At 39.0% G+C, this 16,862-nt stretch overlaps 1 protein-coding gene across 7 annotated transcripts in view; it reads left to right on the forward strand.

Annotated features, from left to right (window-relative positions):
- The window catches only part of TOGARAM1 (TOG array regulator of axonemal microtubules 1), a 115,572-nt gene that overhangs the window by 22,559 nt on the left and 76,151 nt on the right, over nt 1-16,862 (forward strand). For all 7 annotated transcript variants that reach the window (XR_012415758.1, XM_005561164.4, XM_045396347.2 and 4 more), the window contains exons 2-3: nt 10,297-10,453; nt 13,904-14,038. Coding sequence is in view for 6 of the 7 variants with exons in the window: in XM_005561164.4 (XP_005561221.3) it covers nt 10,297-10,453; nt 13,904-14,038 (292 nt within the window). In the remaining variant the exon portion in view is untranslated. The remainder of the gene's footprint in view (nt 1-10,296; nt 10,454-13,903; nt 14,039-16,862) is intronic.

The following is a 16,862-nucleotide window of genomic DNA, read 5'->3' on the forward strand; positions in this document are numbered from 1 at the left end:
CAAGCTCCGCCTCCCGGGTTCACGCCATTCTCCCGCCTCAGCCTCCCAAGTAGCTGAGACTACAGGCGCCCGCCACCACGCCCGGCTAGTTTTTTGTATTTTTAGTAGAGACGGGGTTTCACCATGTTAGCCAGGATAGTCTCGATCTCCTGACCTCGTGATCCACCCGCCTCGGCCTCCCAAAGTGCTGGGATTACAGGCTTGAGCCACCGCGCCCGGCCTCAGATCCTTTTTAAGTGGCAAAAATAAGCATATGTGTTAACATCATCCGAAGCATATATATATATATATACATCCTTTAACCCAGCAGTCCCCAATCCTTTTGGAACCAGGGACCAGTTTCATGGAAGATAATTTTTCCATAGACTTCAGGGGAAGGGGAATGATTTCAGGATGAACCTGTTCCACCTCAAATCATCAGACATTAGATTCTTAGAAGGAGTGTGCAACCTAGATTCTTTGCATATGCAGTTCACAATAGGGTTTGTGCTCCTATGACAATCTAATACCACCGCTGATCTGATAGGCAGCAGAGCTCAGGCAGTAATCCCAGTGATGGGGAGCTGCAGTAAATACATTTGAAGCTTTGCTCCCTTGCCCGCCGCTCACCTCCTGCTGTGTGGCTGGGTTCCTCACAGGCCAGGACCACCAGTCCATAGCCCAGGAGTTTGGAAACCCTGCTTTAACCTATTGATTGGTTATTCTATGATGTATAAATATAAGACACAAGGGTAAATTATAAAAACAAATTTGATAATCAGTGATTTGCATTTTTATCTTAATTAGAAATTGTTCGGGATCTAAAGTTTTCATTAATTCAATTTTAGTCTAAAATCTTAAAGTTAGCTAAGGGTCTGATAATTACAATAGAAGTTGATATATTAAGCATTATTAGATTTACATCATTATAAGAATTGACCTCTTTTTATAAAGGTATTGTCTTATTAAACTTAGTTGAGTACATGATTTTACAATTTTATATTTTGAAAGTAATGATGTTAATGTATACAACCTGTGAAACCATTAGAGGAAATTTAAGAAATTTAAGTTAGTTAGGTTTTTCTGACAAAAACCTATGATATAGTTTGCACAGCTATATCATACTAATATTATTCTTATGGGGTAGTAAAATCTAGACAAATAACTGTTTTTAAGAAAGTATAGGCCGGGCACGGTGGCTCAAGCCTGTAATCCCAGCACTTTGGGAGGCCGAGACGGGCGGATCACAAGGTCAGGAGATCGAGACCACAGTGAAACCCCGTCTCTACTAAAAATACAAAAAATTAGCCGGGCGCGGTGGCGGGCGCCTGTAGTCCCAGCTACTGAGGAGGCTGAGGCAGGAGAATGGCGGGAACCCGGGAGGCGGAGCTTGCAGTGAGCCGAGATCGCGCCACTGCACTCCAGCCTGGGCAACAGCGTGAGACTCCGTCTCAAAAAAAAAAAAAAAAAAGAAAGTATAATTTGTCCAAAGAACTATCTTAATTAGACTTATTATGTGAACTTTTTTGTTGTTGTTAGAGACACAGCCTTGCTCTGTTGCCCAGGCTGGAGTGTAGTGGCATAATCATAGCTCACTACAACCTCAAACTCCTGGGTTCAAGTGATCCTCCTACCTCAGCCTCCTGAGTAGCTAGGACTATAGGCTGGGGCCAACACACCCAGCTAATTTTTAAATTTTTCATAGAGACAGGATCTTGCTCTGTTGCCTGTTGCCTAGGTTGGCGATCCTTCTTCCTTGGCCTTCCAAAGTGCTGGGATTACAGGCATGAGCCACCACTCCTGGCCCAACTTTTTCTAAACAATTATATACCAGTTACTACAGATACTAAAACTTTCAAGTTTGTTAAGAATTTTTTTTTTCTTGTTCTTTAACCAAGTGACTGAGGTATTTAAACTCAAAACTAACCTGTGTTGGCTGGGCGCGGTGGCTCACGCCTGTAATCCCAGTGCTTTGGGAGGCCAAGGTGGGCAGATCACGAGGTCAGGAGATCGAGACCATCTTGGCTAACACAGTGAAACCCTGTCTCTACTAAAAATACAAAAAATTGGCCGGGCGTGGTGGCGGGTGCTCCATCTCAAAAAAAAAAAAACAAAAAAAAAAAAACTAAACTGTGTTTTCACCTCAATTTACATTTTGACACCTTCATTTTTTTTTTCTTAAAGAGACAATATATTTAAAATACATAAAAAGTAAAAAAAAAAAAAAAAAAAAAAAAAAAACTTGAAAACTTTTGGGTATTATTTAGTCCAATATGATATAACCACTTAACATATTAATATGATGCTTATGAACCAATTGAAACAGGAGCTTGTTCCAGCTGATTTTATCTTGATTTATTAATACTGCCCATAGGGTAGACAGTATATATCAATTTGTGTGCTCCCAAAATATATCATACTCATGAAATGACAAATTTTTCCCTTTTTTATAACATAGATAATTTAGTTTTGATAAACCAGCAGAATTTAAGATGGAAGCAGGTACCAAACTATTAAGAATGTTGATCGGTTAAAGAAACAAAAACATATATTCCTTGTAGCAGAAGTATTACTGTTGAGTGGTAGTTTCAAATATGTTTTCACAAATTCTTTGAGATTCTTCCTTTGAAGAGGTTGGAGTCTAATTCCCCTCTGAGTGTGTTTGGATTTAATAGTTCATTTAATTGTTCTAACAAACAAAGTAGAAGTAATAGTGTGTGATTTCAGAAACTAGGTCATAAAAAGGTACTGCAGCTTCCATGTCGGTTGCTCTCTCTCACTTGACTAGGCTCTGAAGGAAGCTAGCTGCCATGTCTTGAGTGGCCCCTTGGGAGGCCCAAATGGCAAAGAACAGAGGCTTCCTGACAGTAACCACTTGAGTGAATGTCAGGGATTTTCAAGTATCAGTCAAGCCTTCAGTTGACAACAGCCTAGCTAACATTTTGATTGCAGCCTTAGAGTAACCTTAACCATCCAGCTAAGCCACTTAGCCAGAATCATCCCGCTAAGCTGCTTCCAAATTCCTGTTCCACTGAAAAAGAGATAGCAAGTGTTTGTTGTTTTAATCTACTGTTCAGGGATAACACATTAAACAGCAATACATAATGATAATTGTAATTCCCCCAAATTTGGTAAGACACTTTTTATTTTCAAGGTCCATATCTTACACAATGACATTGAATTTTCTTTGTTTTTAAAGTGCTAAACTTGCCTAAGATTTGGAAAACTGTTAAATATTATTTTATTTGGCTTTTGGAAGACATTTTTCTGACTCACTTCATCTAATTTATAATTAATGTGTTCACCATCCGTTCTTTAGCTTTAGAGTTCTGAAGTAATATTAATTTGCAGTTATTCAATTATTTGTGGAAGCCAAAGAAAACTGATCTTTGAATGTTATAAATTTTGTTTCTTCTGTGGTATAGAATTCCATTTTTGTAGATAGTGACGGGTATTGGGTCCATAATAAGCAAACATGAAAAAGCCTTGAGTTTTGGATGGAGGAGAAGAGTAAAGGAGCAGCCTATATCAGTACATTAAAAAAAACAAAAAAACAAAAACCAACTGTATTAGTGTATTCTCATACTGCTATAAAGATAGTCTGTTCTCATACTGCTATAAAGATCGGCATTTTGTTCAAAACCATTCAACAAGTCTCTAGGAAGTTCCATGCTTTTCCACATCTTCCTGTTTTCTTCTGAGCCCTCCACACTATTCTAGCTTCTGCCTGTTACCAAGTTCCAAAGTCATTTCCACATTTTCAAGTGTCTTTATAGCAGTACCTCACTACCTCTGTACCAATAAACTATAATAGTCCATTCTTACACTGCTATAAAGAACTGCCCAAGACTGGGTAATTTATAAAGAAAAGAGGTTTAATTGACTCACAGTTGTGCATGGCTGGGGAGGCCTCAGGAAACTTACAATCATAGTGGAAGGAGAAGAGGCACATCTTACATGGCAGCCGGTGAGAGAGAGTGAATATGTGAAGGAGGAACTGTCAGACACTTGTAAGACTATCAGGCCTCATGAGAATTCACTGTCATGAGAACAGCATGGGGGACCCGGTCCCCATGATCCAGTCACCTCCCACCAGGTCCCTCCCGTGACGTGGGGATTATGAGGATTACAATTCAAGATGAGATTTGGGTGGGCACACAAAGTCTAACCATATCATAAACATAAAAGACAATAAGGAAAGCAGATTCTAGATTCCCTCCTAGGTATGCCACCTGATTATACTATCATCCAGCAGAAATCACCAAATAGACCGTAAAATCAAAACCCAGTTTCACCCACTGCTGCCATCTGTGTGAACACAGTTGTCCATGTGCTCAATCAGAATCAGAATCAGCCTTTGCCAAGAATACGGTTGCACATATATCTTTGTGTATTATATTGTTGCACATGAGCCACATTGCTCAGTCACTTATATGAGGAAAGTTTAACTGAGAACTCAAGACTCTAGCTCTCAGAAAGGATGCACTTTCAGGCCACATGTTTAACTCTCCTGTTTGGACTTAGAGGGACAATATATTAGTGAAACCTACAGAAATAAATGGCAAACAAGGAATCAGAGACATTTAGTTGGTTATTTCACACACTAGTTATTTTGCATGCAGTTTGCAATATTTTTTCCTTTCTTTGATCAGTCCTCGTTCTTCCTTGATTCAGCTGATTACCTTACTTTTAACATGTATGAAAACAAACTGCACACAAAATAACTAAATAGTCTATATTTTGTTTGCATATTTTATGAATGTGGTTAGCTAACAGCAACAGAGAGTTCAGTGTGGGTAATCTACCTTGTGTAGGAAGTTTACAGATATTTTAAAAAAACACTTTGAGTTTTTTCTTTTGTTTTTGAGATGGGATCTTGCTACGTTGCCCAGGTCATTCTTGAACTTGGGCTCAAGTGACCCTCCCACCTCAGCCTGCTGGGATTACAGGTGTGAGCCACTACACCCAACTGAGGCTTTTTTCTTTTTTTTTTTTTTCTTTTGACAAGGTCTCACTCTGTCTTCCAAGCTGGAGTGTGGTGGCACAGTTATGGCTCACTGCAGCCTGGACCTCCCAGGCTCAAGCGATCCTCCCACCTCAGCCTCCTAAGTTACTGGGACTACCAGAACGCAACACCTGGCCTGGTTAATTTTTTATTTTTTGTAGAGATGGGGTCTTGCCATGTTGCCCAGGCTGATGTCAAACTCCTGAGCTCAAATCATCCTCCCACCTCCACCTCAAATAGCTGAGATTAAAGGCATGAGCCACTGCACTCAGCCTTGATTTTTTTTTGTTTTTGTTTTTTTAATTTTAGCTATGTAGCATATGTGACAGTCTTTCTAAAGTCTGCCAGTCTCCTTCTGTCAGCACTGCTACCTTGAGCCATGTATGTACTATTTCCCCCATTGGAATATTTTGCTTATCAATCTGAGAAAAGCCTGGGGAGCAATCTGAATGTTCCATCAAAGGAGAGTGGCACATGTAGTCAATGGAATATTAGATAGCCATTAGAGATAATTTATGTCCTTAGACCCAATAGTTCCATTTTTAGGACTTCTATAGGAATACAATATGCAAAGATATGTGTGTAACAATGTTCACTGCAAGATTGTAATAGTGAAAAGTTGTGGCAAAGAAAATGTCCATCAGTAAGGAACTATGAGTCTAAAATAAACAGATGTGTATGGTCTTACATGGAAAGATGTCTACATATTTACTGTGTGCCAGAGTATCATGTGTTCTATTTGTTTTTTAAATAGCTTATTGAAGAATGTTTACATATAGAAAAAGAATGTTTACATATATGAAATATGTTTATATATAGATAACAGGATTTATCAGTAAGATTCCAGTGAGAGTGGTCCCAAAGAATAATTTAAGTTTATATCCTCTTTCTATAGTTTGCATTTTTTAAATTTAATTTTTCTTTTGATAACTTTGATATTTTTCATATTTTTTACAATAAGCAATTATTATTTTTGTAATTAAAATTTATAGCCAGGCTGGGTGGTGTGATCCTATAGTCCCAGGTACTTCGGTAGCAGAGTTGGGTGAAACACTTGAGCCCATGAGTTCTAGGCCAGCCAAGAGAACATAGTGAGATCCTGTCTCTTAAAAAAAAAAAAAAAAAGTATAGCCACTTATAAGGGGTTTTAACAGCATGAGAAGTACTTTTATTATAATGTGAAGTTCAAAAGTAGGATATAAAGTTTACATATAGTATCACAGCTGTTTTTTCTAAAGTGTACATGGGAAATTAATTTGAAAGACACAGTGATGTTTACAGAAGGTAACTGTGGTTAATGGGAATAAACTTGTTTAATGCCCACCATGAAGGGGCATGGGTGGAGTCCAGGTGAAACCAGAAAGAACTGGCAAAAGTGAAAAGTTCAAAAACTGGAGGTCAAGATAAAGTTTAGTACAAGCTCAGTAAAGCCAGGAGTATAGGTGATTTCTGAGAGAATTAGATATTAAAAGGTCTTTTTCTGGTAAGTTTTTGCTACCAAAATAGAATTAAAACTATTTTTGAGATGCTTTAATTCTCGTGCCAAAAGCTAAAATAAGATGCATTAGGTGAGAGGATTAAACAAGAGTAAATTTTGTAATTTTTTTTTTTTTTTTGAGACGGAGTCTTGCTGTGTCTCCCAGGCTGGAGTGCAGTGGTGCGATCTCAGCTCACTGCAAGCTCCGCCTCCCAGGTTCACACCATTCTCTTGCCTCAGCCTCCATAGCTGGGACTACAGGCGCCCGCCACCAAGGCTGGATAATTTTTTTGTATTTTTAGTAGATATGAGGTTTCACCGTTTTAGCCAAGATAGTCTTGATCTCCTGACCTTGTGATCTGCCTGCCTCGGCCTCCCAAAGTGCTGGGATTACAGGCGTGACTCACCATGCCCAGCCTAATTTTTGTAATCTTTTTATGAAAAATATGCAGGGATTCAAATGCAAAGGCTAAGAGATAATAGGCTATGTGTAGTGTCTCACGCCTATAATCTCAGCACTTGGAGAGGCCAAGGTGGGCAGATCACTTGAACCTGACAGTTCGAGATCAGCCTGGGCAACGCGGCAAAAACCCGTCTCTACAAAAAGTTTAAAAAAAATTAGCTGGGTGTGGTAGCATGTGCTACTTGGGAGGCTGAAGTGGGAAGATCACCTAAGATGGGGAAGGTCGCTGCAGTGAGCCATGATCATGCCATTGCATTCCAGCCTGAGCAACAGAGTGAGACCCTGTCAAAAAAAAAAATAATAAAATAAATAAACCAAAAAACTCAAAAAAGATTGAAACAGTAAATAACACTATGTAAATTTCAAACCATCGTTAATATTAAGTGTGAAACTTGCTTAATCTGTTTTCATTTACTGTAACTCTAAGGAATTAAACAGATTTTTAGGTATTAACTGCAAAGATTGAAAATTCAGTTCCGGGGCCGGGTGCGGTGGCTCAAGCCTGTAATCCCAGCACTTTGGGAGGCCGAGACGGGCGGATCACAAGGTCAGGAGATCGAGACCAGCCTGGCTAATACGGTGAAACCCCGTCTCTACTAAAAAAATACAAAAAACTAGCCGGGTGAGGTGGCGGGCGCCTGTAGTCCCAGCTACTCGGGAGGCTGAGGCAGGAGAATGGCGTAGACCCGGGAGGCGGAGCTTGCAGTGAGCTGAGATGCGGCCACTGCACTCCAGCCTGGGGACAGAGCGAGACTCCGTCTCAAAAAAAAAAAAGAAAATTCAGTTCCATGTTCCTGAGAGTCATCAAGTGCTTTAAATAGACTGCTTCACATTTTGTAACATTAACTTACAACTCTTTCAAAATTTATGAATTCTATTTTCTTTTACTCAAAACCACTTTTTCTTCATTGTTTCGTCCCATCAAAACTTACCCTAATGAAAATCATTTACTTTTAAGAGAGACCTAAACGGGACTTTCATGTTAATAATAATTGGTATGTCCTATAGTCTGCTTTCAGATGCACAATGCAAAACTTAATCTCTGCCTGACTTCTCAAGATTTCTGAAAATGCCACATTCACATACACACACACCACTACCCTCATTAACATTACCACCTCCACCAGTTGTTGTATGTATCTGGCCTATATACTAATATGTGTTTGCTAAACAGAAATTAATCACAAAGTAAATCTAACATAAAATGCATTCCATACTGGGCTGGGTGCGGTGACTCATGCCTGTAATCCCAGCATTTTGGGAGGCTGAGGCGGGTGGATCATGAGGTCAGGAGATTGAGACCATCCTGGCTAACAGGGTGAAACCCTGTCTCTACTAAAAATTACAAAAAATTAGCTGGCATGGTGGCAGGCGCCAGTAGTCCCAGGTACTTGGGGGACTGAGGCAGGACAATGGCGTGAACCCGTGAGGCAGAGCTTGCAGTGAGCCGAGATCACGCCACTGCACTCCAGCCTGGGTGACAGAGCAAGACTCCGTCTCAAAAAAAAAAAAAAAAAAAAAAAAAATGTATTCCATACTGTAGAATTATTTCTGGATTACTCACTATATTAGCTGTGTTAATACGTCATCTTTTAATAAATCAGAAGTCGACTGTAATTGGTTTTGTTTTTTATTCCATTATATCCTTTTAATGCTGACTGCTGGGTAATCAATCGTTAACTGGGTTTTGAGAAAGTAAAGTCAATCCTTTTTTATTCGGGCATTCTTTTTTTTTTTTTTTTTTTGAGACAGAGTCTCACTCTGTTGCCCAGCGTAGAGTGCAGTGGCATAATCTTGGCTCACCGCAACCTCCATGGTCTGTCAGGTTCAAGCAGTTCTCCTGCCTCAGCCTCTGAGTCAGCCTCCCCAGTAGCTAGGACTACAGGTGTGTGCTACCATGCCTGTCTTAATTTTTTATTTTTACTAGGGATGGGGTTTCACCATGTTAGCCAGGAAGGTCTTGAACTCTTGACCTCAAGTGACCCACCCACCTTGGCCACCCAAAGTGCTAGGATTACAGGCGTGAGCCATCATGCCCAGCTGAGGGCATTCTTGTTTTTTTTTTTTTTTAATGCAGGATCTCAGTCAGTCACTCAGGCTGGAGTGTAGTGGTGCAATATCAGCTCACTGCAGCCTCTACCTTTCAGGCTCAAGTAATACTCCTACCTCGGCCTCCCGATTAGTTGGGACCACAGGCACATTCCCCCATGCCTGGCTAATTTTTGTATTTTTTGTAGAGACGGGATTTCACTATGTTGCCAAGGCTGATCTCGAATTCCTGGGCCCAAGTGATCCACCTGCCTCCACCTTCCAAAATGCTGGGATTACAGGTGTGAGCTACTGCACGTGGACTCATCTGGGCATTCTTAATTTTGTTTCTTATCATTTCTGGGTTAATTTTTGAAGGAGGTAATAGGTTTTTCACAAAATTTGGTAATAAATAACGTGTGTACCTGAGGCATAATAGACATATCTTTAATTTTATTTTGCTGTTTGATACTTGGCAAAGCTTACAAAGAAACATACTGACAAGGTTTATCACCACGTCTATATTTGATTGTGTCTATCAGCTCCAAATAAATAGATAGGAAGTATAATTTCCTGTCAATTCATTCAGTTCTTTTTAATGTTTTATAGTCATGTTGAATGTGAAATGATCCGGGACAACTGACATTATCATTGGTGAAGAATTTTGAACACTTGAATCATGCTTAGTTAGTTCTTTAACTGATTATGTGTAACTTCAAAATTGTATCCTGGCACCTTGTTCCTTAACGATCATATGGGGTTTATGAGAAAGGACTTGAAAACCATGAAGTACTAGACATATATAAAGTATTATTTACTGGTTTTAACTAAGAGACCTAGTGTAAGAAAATCTCCTAAGGGAACTGTGACATAGGTTGCCATGTCATTTACATTGACATTTGGGCTGCAGAATATGGATAATAGATTTGCCTCAGTAAGAACAGTATAGTAGAATGCTTGCTTGTTCAGTGACCTTCAATTAGCACTTATTGTCTAGTGCTCAAAGATAGCATAGTTTGAGGGGTTATGCTGCTGAGTCAGATCGTCCTTTTTGTCATTTGTATTCTCTCCTTCCTTGTTGCCAGAGTATACTGTAGGATGGTAAGGAACAGTAAAGAGTTGGGGTGAAGTAGTAAGAAAAAAAAAAATAGCATTTCTGTTCTGGAATGAAATGTACTGTTGGTATACCGTACTAAATATGGATGTTTATCTGTATCATTATATATTTAATAAATTAAAATGTATTCTAACCTGAATTTCATACTTGGATCTAAGTTATTTTCTCATATTTATTACCAGGAAGAATTAACACAAATTTGCTAATTTATGATTCTGTTCTTCTAGTTTTCAACATATGATTTCATCCCATCTCCAAAATTAAAGCCCTCTCAAGGAATGCCAGTCAATGATGATTTATGTTTTAGCAGAAAAAGAGTATCAAGAAACTTATTTCAGAATAGTCGGGATTTTAACCCAGATTATCTTCCTTTATGTGCTGCTGGTAAGTACAAGTTGCTGATGATGGTCATGTTAAACTAAGTTAGAGACTTCTCTTAACTTCATAGTGCATTCAAAGACTCATAGAACTTTTAATCTAGTAGGCAGTTCAGATTCAATAAGTTATTTATTGAAGATCTGATAAGAATGGACACTTAGACATTATTATCTCATAAAACCCTGGAGGGTTTCTCATTGAAATTGTTTAAGTATTAATATAGGGCAATATTTGCTTAATACATCACCCATATTTATTAAGTATTTCCTATGTGTCAGGTGCTTTTTTAAGTCCTGGGGTTCTGCCTAGTAGAGCTTGCATTCTACTTAGGAACGAGAACAGACATTAAATAAATAGAAGACATAGTAAGTTAGCTGGTGGTAAATGCTATTAAGGAAAACAGAGCAGAAAGAAGGCCATATTCAGGAAAGAATATTTGAAACAAACCACAATATATCAGGAGAAGAGAATAAATAATTTCAGGAAGAGGGAACAGTCAGCACAGAGTAACTAGGAGAGAAGTGTGTGGGGAACATGTTTGAGAAATATCAAAGAGACTAGTATGTCTGGAATGAAATGAGAAAGGGGAAAATAAGTAGAAAATTAAAGACATAATAGGGGTCCTTATTTAAGACCTAGTGGACTTATAAGTGAACTTTACTTTTTACTCTGAATGAGGAGCATTTTGAAGAAAGAATTGACATCACTTACTGTGTTTCCAGGCTCATTTTGTATTTTATTGTTAAAATAGATGAAAGGAGAGTGTATTAGTTTGTTTTCATACTGCCATAAAGACATACCTGAGACTGGGTAATTTATGAAGAAAAGAGGTTTAACTGGCTCATGGTTCTACGGGCTGTACAAGCTTCTACTTCTCGGGAAACCTCAAGAAATTTACAATCATGGTGTAAGGCAAAGGGGAAACAAGCATGTCTTACATGGTGGGAGCAAGAGGAAGAGAGTGAAGAGGGAAGTGCTACACGCTTTTAACAACCAGATCTTGTGAGAACTCTTATCATGAGAATAGCTCCAAAAGGAGAAACCTGCCACATGATCCAGTCACCTCCCACCAGGCCCCACCTACCTCCAACATTGGGGATTATGAATTCAACGTGAGCTTTGGGTGGGGGCACAAAGCCAAAATTTGTGTATTGGAGAGCAAGGTCAAAAACAGGAAGACTGATTAAGAATCTGTTGTAGTAATCGTGACTGGAGTTGATGGAGGCTTTAACCAGGATAACAAGAATGTGGTAAGAAGTGATTGGATTCTGGCCGGGCGCGGTGGCTCACACCTGTAATCCCAGCACTTTAGGAGGCCAACACAGGCAGATCACGAGGTCAAGAGATCGAGACCATCCTGGCCAACATGGTGAAACCCCATCTCTACTAAAAATACAAAAATTAGCTGGGCATGGTGGTGCAAATCCCAGCTACTCAGGAGGCTGAGGCAGGAGAATCTCTTGAACCCAGGAGGCGGAGGTTGCAGTGAGTCGAGATCGCACCACTGCACTCCAGCCTGGCAACAGAGCGAGACTCCATCTCAAAAAAAAAAAAAAAAAAAAGAGGTGATTGGATTCTGATTTTATGTCAGAGGTAAAGTTGAGGTAGTTTGCTGGTAGATTGGGTATAGAATGTGAGAAAGAAGTGTCACTAATGCTGTAAGGATTTTTGGCCAGAGCAACTGAGAACATGAACTAAGTGTTACAGAAAGTAAATATTATGGTACTTCAGAGGAAATGCTCATTGTCGTTGACCATAACATTTAGAAGAAAAAGGAGAGCATAGGAAGAAACTGCCTTTGTGGATATTCGTCAACATACCTGTCTTTATAAATGACCATATCATTTAAAAAGAGGTTGAGGCCAGGCCCATGCCTCATCCCAAGATCACACCACTATACTCTAGGCTGGGCTACAAGTGTGAGACTCCGTCTCAAAAAAAAAAAAAAAAAAAAGGTTGAGCTTGAGTTCTAAATGATTGTTTAGGATTTCAAGATATAGCACCCAGGTAATTAGAAAAATTGTAGTGTGCTGGCAAAGTGATACTGTTAGAAGGGAAAATGGTTTAGAAGGCAAAGATTTGACTATGTTATAGATTTAAAAATGAATTTAACATCTAAATAACAGTTTTCGAAATTTGTTGGGTTTGAGTTCAGATATATTATTCAGTAAACATTGTTCCCTAGGAGAATTTGTAGACCTTTATGCAGTGAAATTCTATAGTATTTTCATACAAAAATGAAGTGGTATAATGACTGCGTAGTTTATTTTGGTGTTTAATAGAGAAGGAGAAATGCAAGAATATGTCCAGTTATGTTTGTAGCAGTTTTAATTTCTCTGTACTATTGAGAAGCTCATTTCCTAGTTGTACAGATTTTAAACAATTGGAGAATAAGGAAATATGTAACCTAATGCTTGATTGGATGATATAAATTACAAATACTGTAAGGGTGCAAGAAAGGAAAACATAGGTATTGAAGTGGTTTCAGAAAACTGCAGGAAAGAGGTTGAGCTTGACTTTAAATGAGTAAGAGGCTGGGCACTGTGACTCACGCCTGTAATTCCATCACTTTGGGAGGCCGAGGCAGGTGGATCACCTGAGATCAGGAGTTCGAGACCAGCCTTGAATAGCTGAGGCAGGAAGATCACCTGAGCTCAGGGAGGTCGAGGCTGCAGTGAGCCAAGATTGCACCACTGCATTCCAGTCTGGGCAATAAGAGAGAGGCCCGGTCTTAAAAAAAAAAAAAAAAAAAAGAAAAAAGAAAAAGACATCCAGGACATGAAAGATAAAGAGACTTGATATAGTAGGGAGAGAATTTTTTTTTAAATCATACAGTTTCAGAACTACAAAGGATGGGCTCATTTAATAGATGAATACACTAAACGCCAGAGGAGTCATTACCACCTTTTTTTCTTTAGACTTATTCACCTTCCCAGGAATAACCTTAACCAGACACAGGAGGGGAAATGGGAAACGTGTCTGGATAAGCTTAGAATCTACGTGAATACCGTGTGGTATATTAGAAAAGAAAAGAGGTTGCAGTGAGCCAAGATCACACCACTGCACAAAAAAAGTAAAATAGAAAAGAAAAGAGTTTGGCCATAGAGCTTTTTGGGTAGTGCATATACTACAAATACTGGGAAGAAGGAAAGCCAGGTCTGGAGAAACATTCCATGCTGAGAGAAAGAGTGTAGGAAGAAGCTGCTTCTGCGGATATTTTTCAACATACCTATCTTTTCCGTTATTTGCTAGTCTGTCTTCTGTCCTTTAACTCCTGCCACTAATCAGATTTTCTAATATCAAAAGCTTTATCCGTTTCTTGCCTGCCTACCTCACTGCACTTATACACTTATATTTATTTCCACCTAAATTGCACTAATATTTATGAAATAAGATGTATTCATGAAATAAAGTTAACTTTTGCTTTTATGTTTTCTCCCCTCCTTTCTTCAAAAGGTACTACTGGGACTCATCAAACAAATCTTTCTGGGAAATGTGCACAACTTGGATTTTCACAATTATGTGGTAAAACTGGCAGTGTGGGTTCTGACTTACAATTCCTAGGGACAACTAATAGTCATCAAGATAAAGGTATAAGTTCCAAATTTACTTGGAAACAAATGATTTGTAAATATTATGTGGGGATTCCGACACTAACTTATATGATATTTTGTGCAATCATACTCATCACAAAAAAAAGGATTTTGTTATATTTTTAATAACTTTTTTCATAATTGTTACCCTAAAGTATTAGGTTTTATAATCTTTATGTAAATACAACTGATTAAAATTAGAGTTTAGATACTCATGGTGGAGATGAGTGTTGCATTTGCTTTAATATATGCATAATAGTGGTACATATTTGTGGGCTACATGTGACATTTCGATATACAATGTGTAATGATCAAATCAGGGTATTTAGGATATGCATCACCTGAAACATTTGTCATTTCTTTGTGTTGGGAACATTACAAATCTACTCCTGTAGTTATTTTGAAATATAAATTATTGTTAACTCTAGTCACCTTATTATGCTATATTGAGCACTAGATCTTATTCCTTCTTATTTTATTTATTTATTCATTCATTCATTCATTCATTCATTCATTCATTTATTTTGAGATGGAGTCTTGCTCTGTCACCCAGGCTGGAGTGTAGTGACAGGATCTCAGCTCTCTGCAACCTCCACCCCCACCCCTGGGTTTGAGCAATTCTCCTGTCTCAGCCTCACAAGTAGCTGGGACTACAGGTGCACACCACCATGCCCAGGTAATTTTTGTATTTTTAGTAGAGATGGGGTTTTACCATATTGATCGGGCTGGTCTCAAACTACTGACCTCAGGTGATCCACCGCCTCGGCCTCCCAAAGCACAGGGATTATAGTCGTGAGCCACTGTGCCCGGCCTCTCATTTTATTTTTGTATGCATTAACCACCTTCTCTTTATTAACCCCTTCTCATTGCCCTTGCCAGCCTCTGGAAACCATCATTCTGCTCTCTACCTCCATGGGATTAATTTTTTTTTTCTTTTTTAGCTCCACATAGGAGTGAGAACATGCAATATTTGTCTTTCTGTGCCTTACTTATTTCACCTAAGATAGTGTCCTCCATTTTTATACAGATTGTTGCAAATGACAGGATTTCATTCTTTCTATGGCTCAGTAGTACTCCATTGTGTATATGTACCACATTTTCTTTATCTGTTCTTCTGCTGATGGACACTTAGGTTGATTCCATATCTTGGCTATTGTGAATAGTGCTGCAATAAACATGAAAGTGCAAATACCTCTTTGATATACTGATTTCCTTCTTTTGGATATATGCCCAGCAGTGGGATTGCTGGATCATATGGTAGTTGTATTTTTAGTTTTTTGAGGCAGGGTCTCACTCTGTGGCCCAGGCTGGAGTGCAATGGCATGATCATGGCTCACTGCAGCCTCAACCTCCTGGGCCTAAGTGATCCTCCTACCTCAGTCTCCCAAGTAGCTGGGACTACAGGCATGCACTACTATGTCTGGTTAATTTTTAAATTTTTTGCAGAGATGGGATTCCACTATGTTGCCCAGACTAGTCTCGATCTCCTGAGCACAAGCAATCCTGCCTCAGCCTCCCAGAGTGCTAGGATTATAGGTGCAAGCCACCATGCCTAGCACATTTTTAGTGTTTTGAGGAACTTCCTTGCTATTTTCTATAGTGTCTGTACTAATTTACCTTCCCACCAGCGGTGTACAGGCATTCCTTTTTGTTGTCATCCTAGTCACCTTTTGTTATTTTTTATCTTTTTGATAAAAGCTATTTAACTGGAGTGACATGACATCTCATTGTGGTTTTGATTTGCACTAGACCTCTACGTTTCACTGTATAGAAAAATCAAATCGAAATGTATTAAAGACTTAAATGTAAGCTGAAGTTATAAAACTGCTAGAAGAAAACATTAGTGAAATACTTCAGGACATTGGTCTGGGCAAAGATTTCTTGAGTAAGACCTCAAAAGCACAGGCTACCAAAGCAAAAATGAACAAATGGGATCACATTGAGCTAAAAAGCGTCTGCATGGCAAAGGAAACCATCAACAAAGTGAAGATACAGCTTACAGACGGGGAGAAAATATTTGCAAACTATTCCACTGTTGAGGGATAACCAGAATATATAAGGAACTCAAACAATTCAATAGCAAAAAAACAAAAATACAATGTGAAAATGGGCAGAAGACCTGAATAGGCATTTCTTGAAAGAAGACATACAAATGTCTAATAGATATATGAAAAAAATTGCTCAACATCACTAATCATCAGAAAGATGAGCATTTTAATACCAAGTCATTGAAAATAACATCCATTAAAGAGTGTTGTGTTAGCAGATGACAATTATTTTCTATAGCAGTTTTAATTTTTTTTTTTTTTTTTTTTTTTGAGACCGAGTCTCGCTCTGTCGCCCAGGCTGGAGTTCAATGGCACCATCTGGGCTCACTGCAAGCTCTGCCTCCCGGGTTCACGCCATTCTCCTGCCTCAGCCTCCCGAGTAGCTGGGACTACAGGCACCCGCCACCTCGCCCAGCTAGTTTTTTGTATTTTTTAGTAGAGACGGGGTTTCACCGTGTTAGCCAGGATGGTCTCGATCTCCTGATCTCGTGATCCGCCCGTCTCGGCCTCCCAAAGTGCTGGGATTACAGGCTTGAGCCACCGCGCCCGGCAGCAGTTTTAAATTTTAAGACGATTTAGAATGTATTATGTCTCTTGTTAGGAACCATAACTTCCTAAACGCTGACCTTTCAGATAAGACATCAGATACAGAAGAAGAGGAAGGATTTGAGGCCGGTTATCTGTCAGGAATTTGGGGATTGAAGGTGTTCTTAAATGTCCATGCTAATTAATAGCTTTAACAATTATTAGATAGAGGTAGGATCAAATTAAATA

Source organism: Macaca fascicularis, chromosome 7 (assembly GCF_037993035.2).
Source record: "Macaca fascicularis isolate 582-1 chromosome 7, T2T-MFA8v1.1".
NCBI lineage: Eukaryota > Metazoa > Chordata > Mammalia > Primates > Cercopithecidae > Macaca > Macaca fascicularis.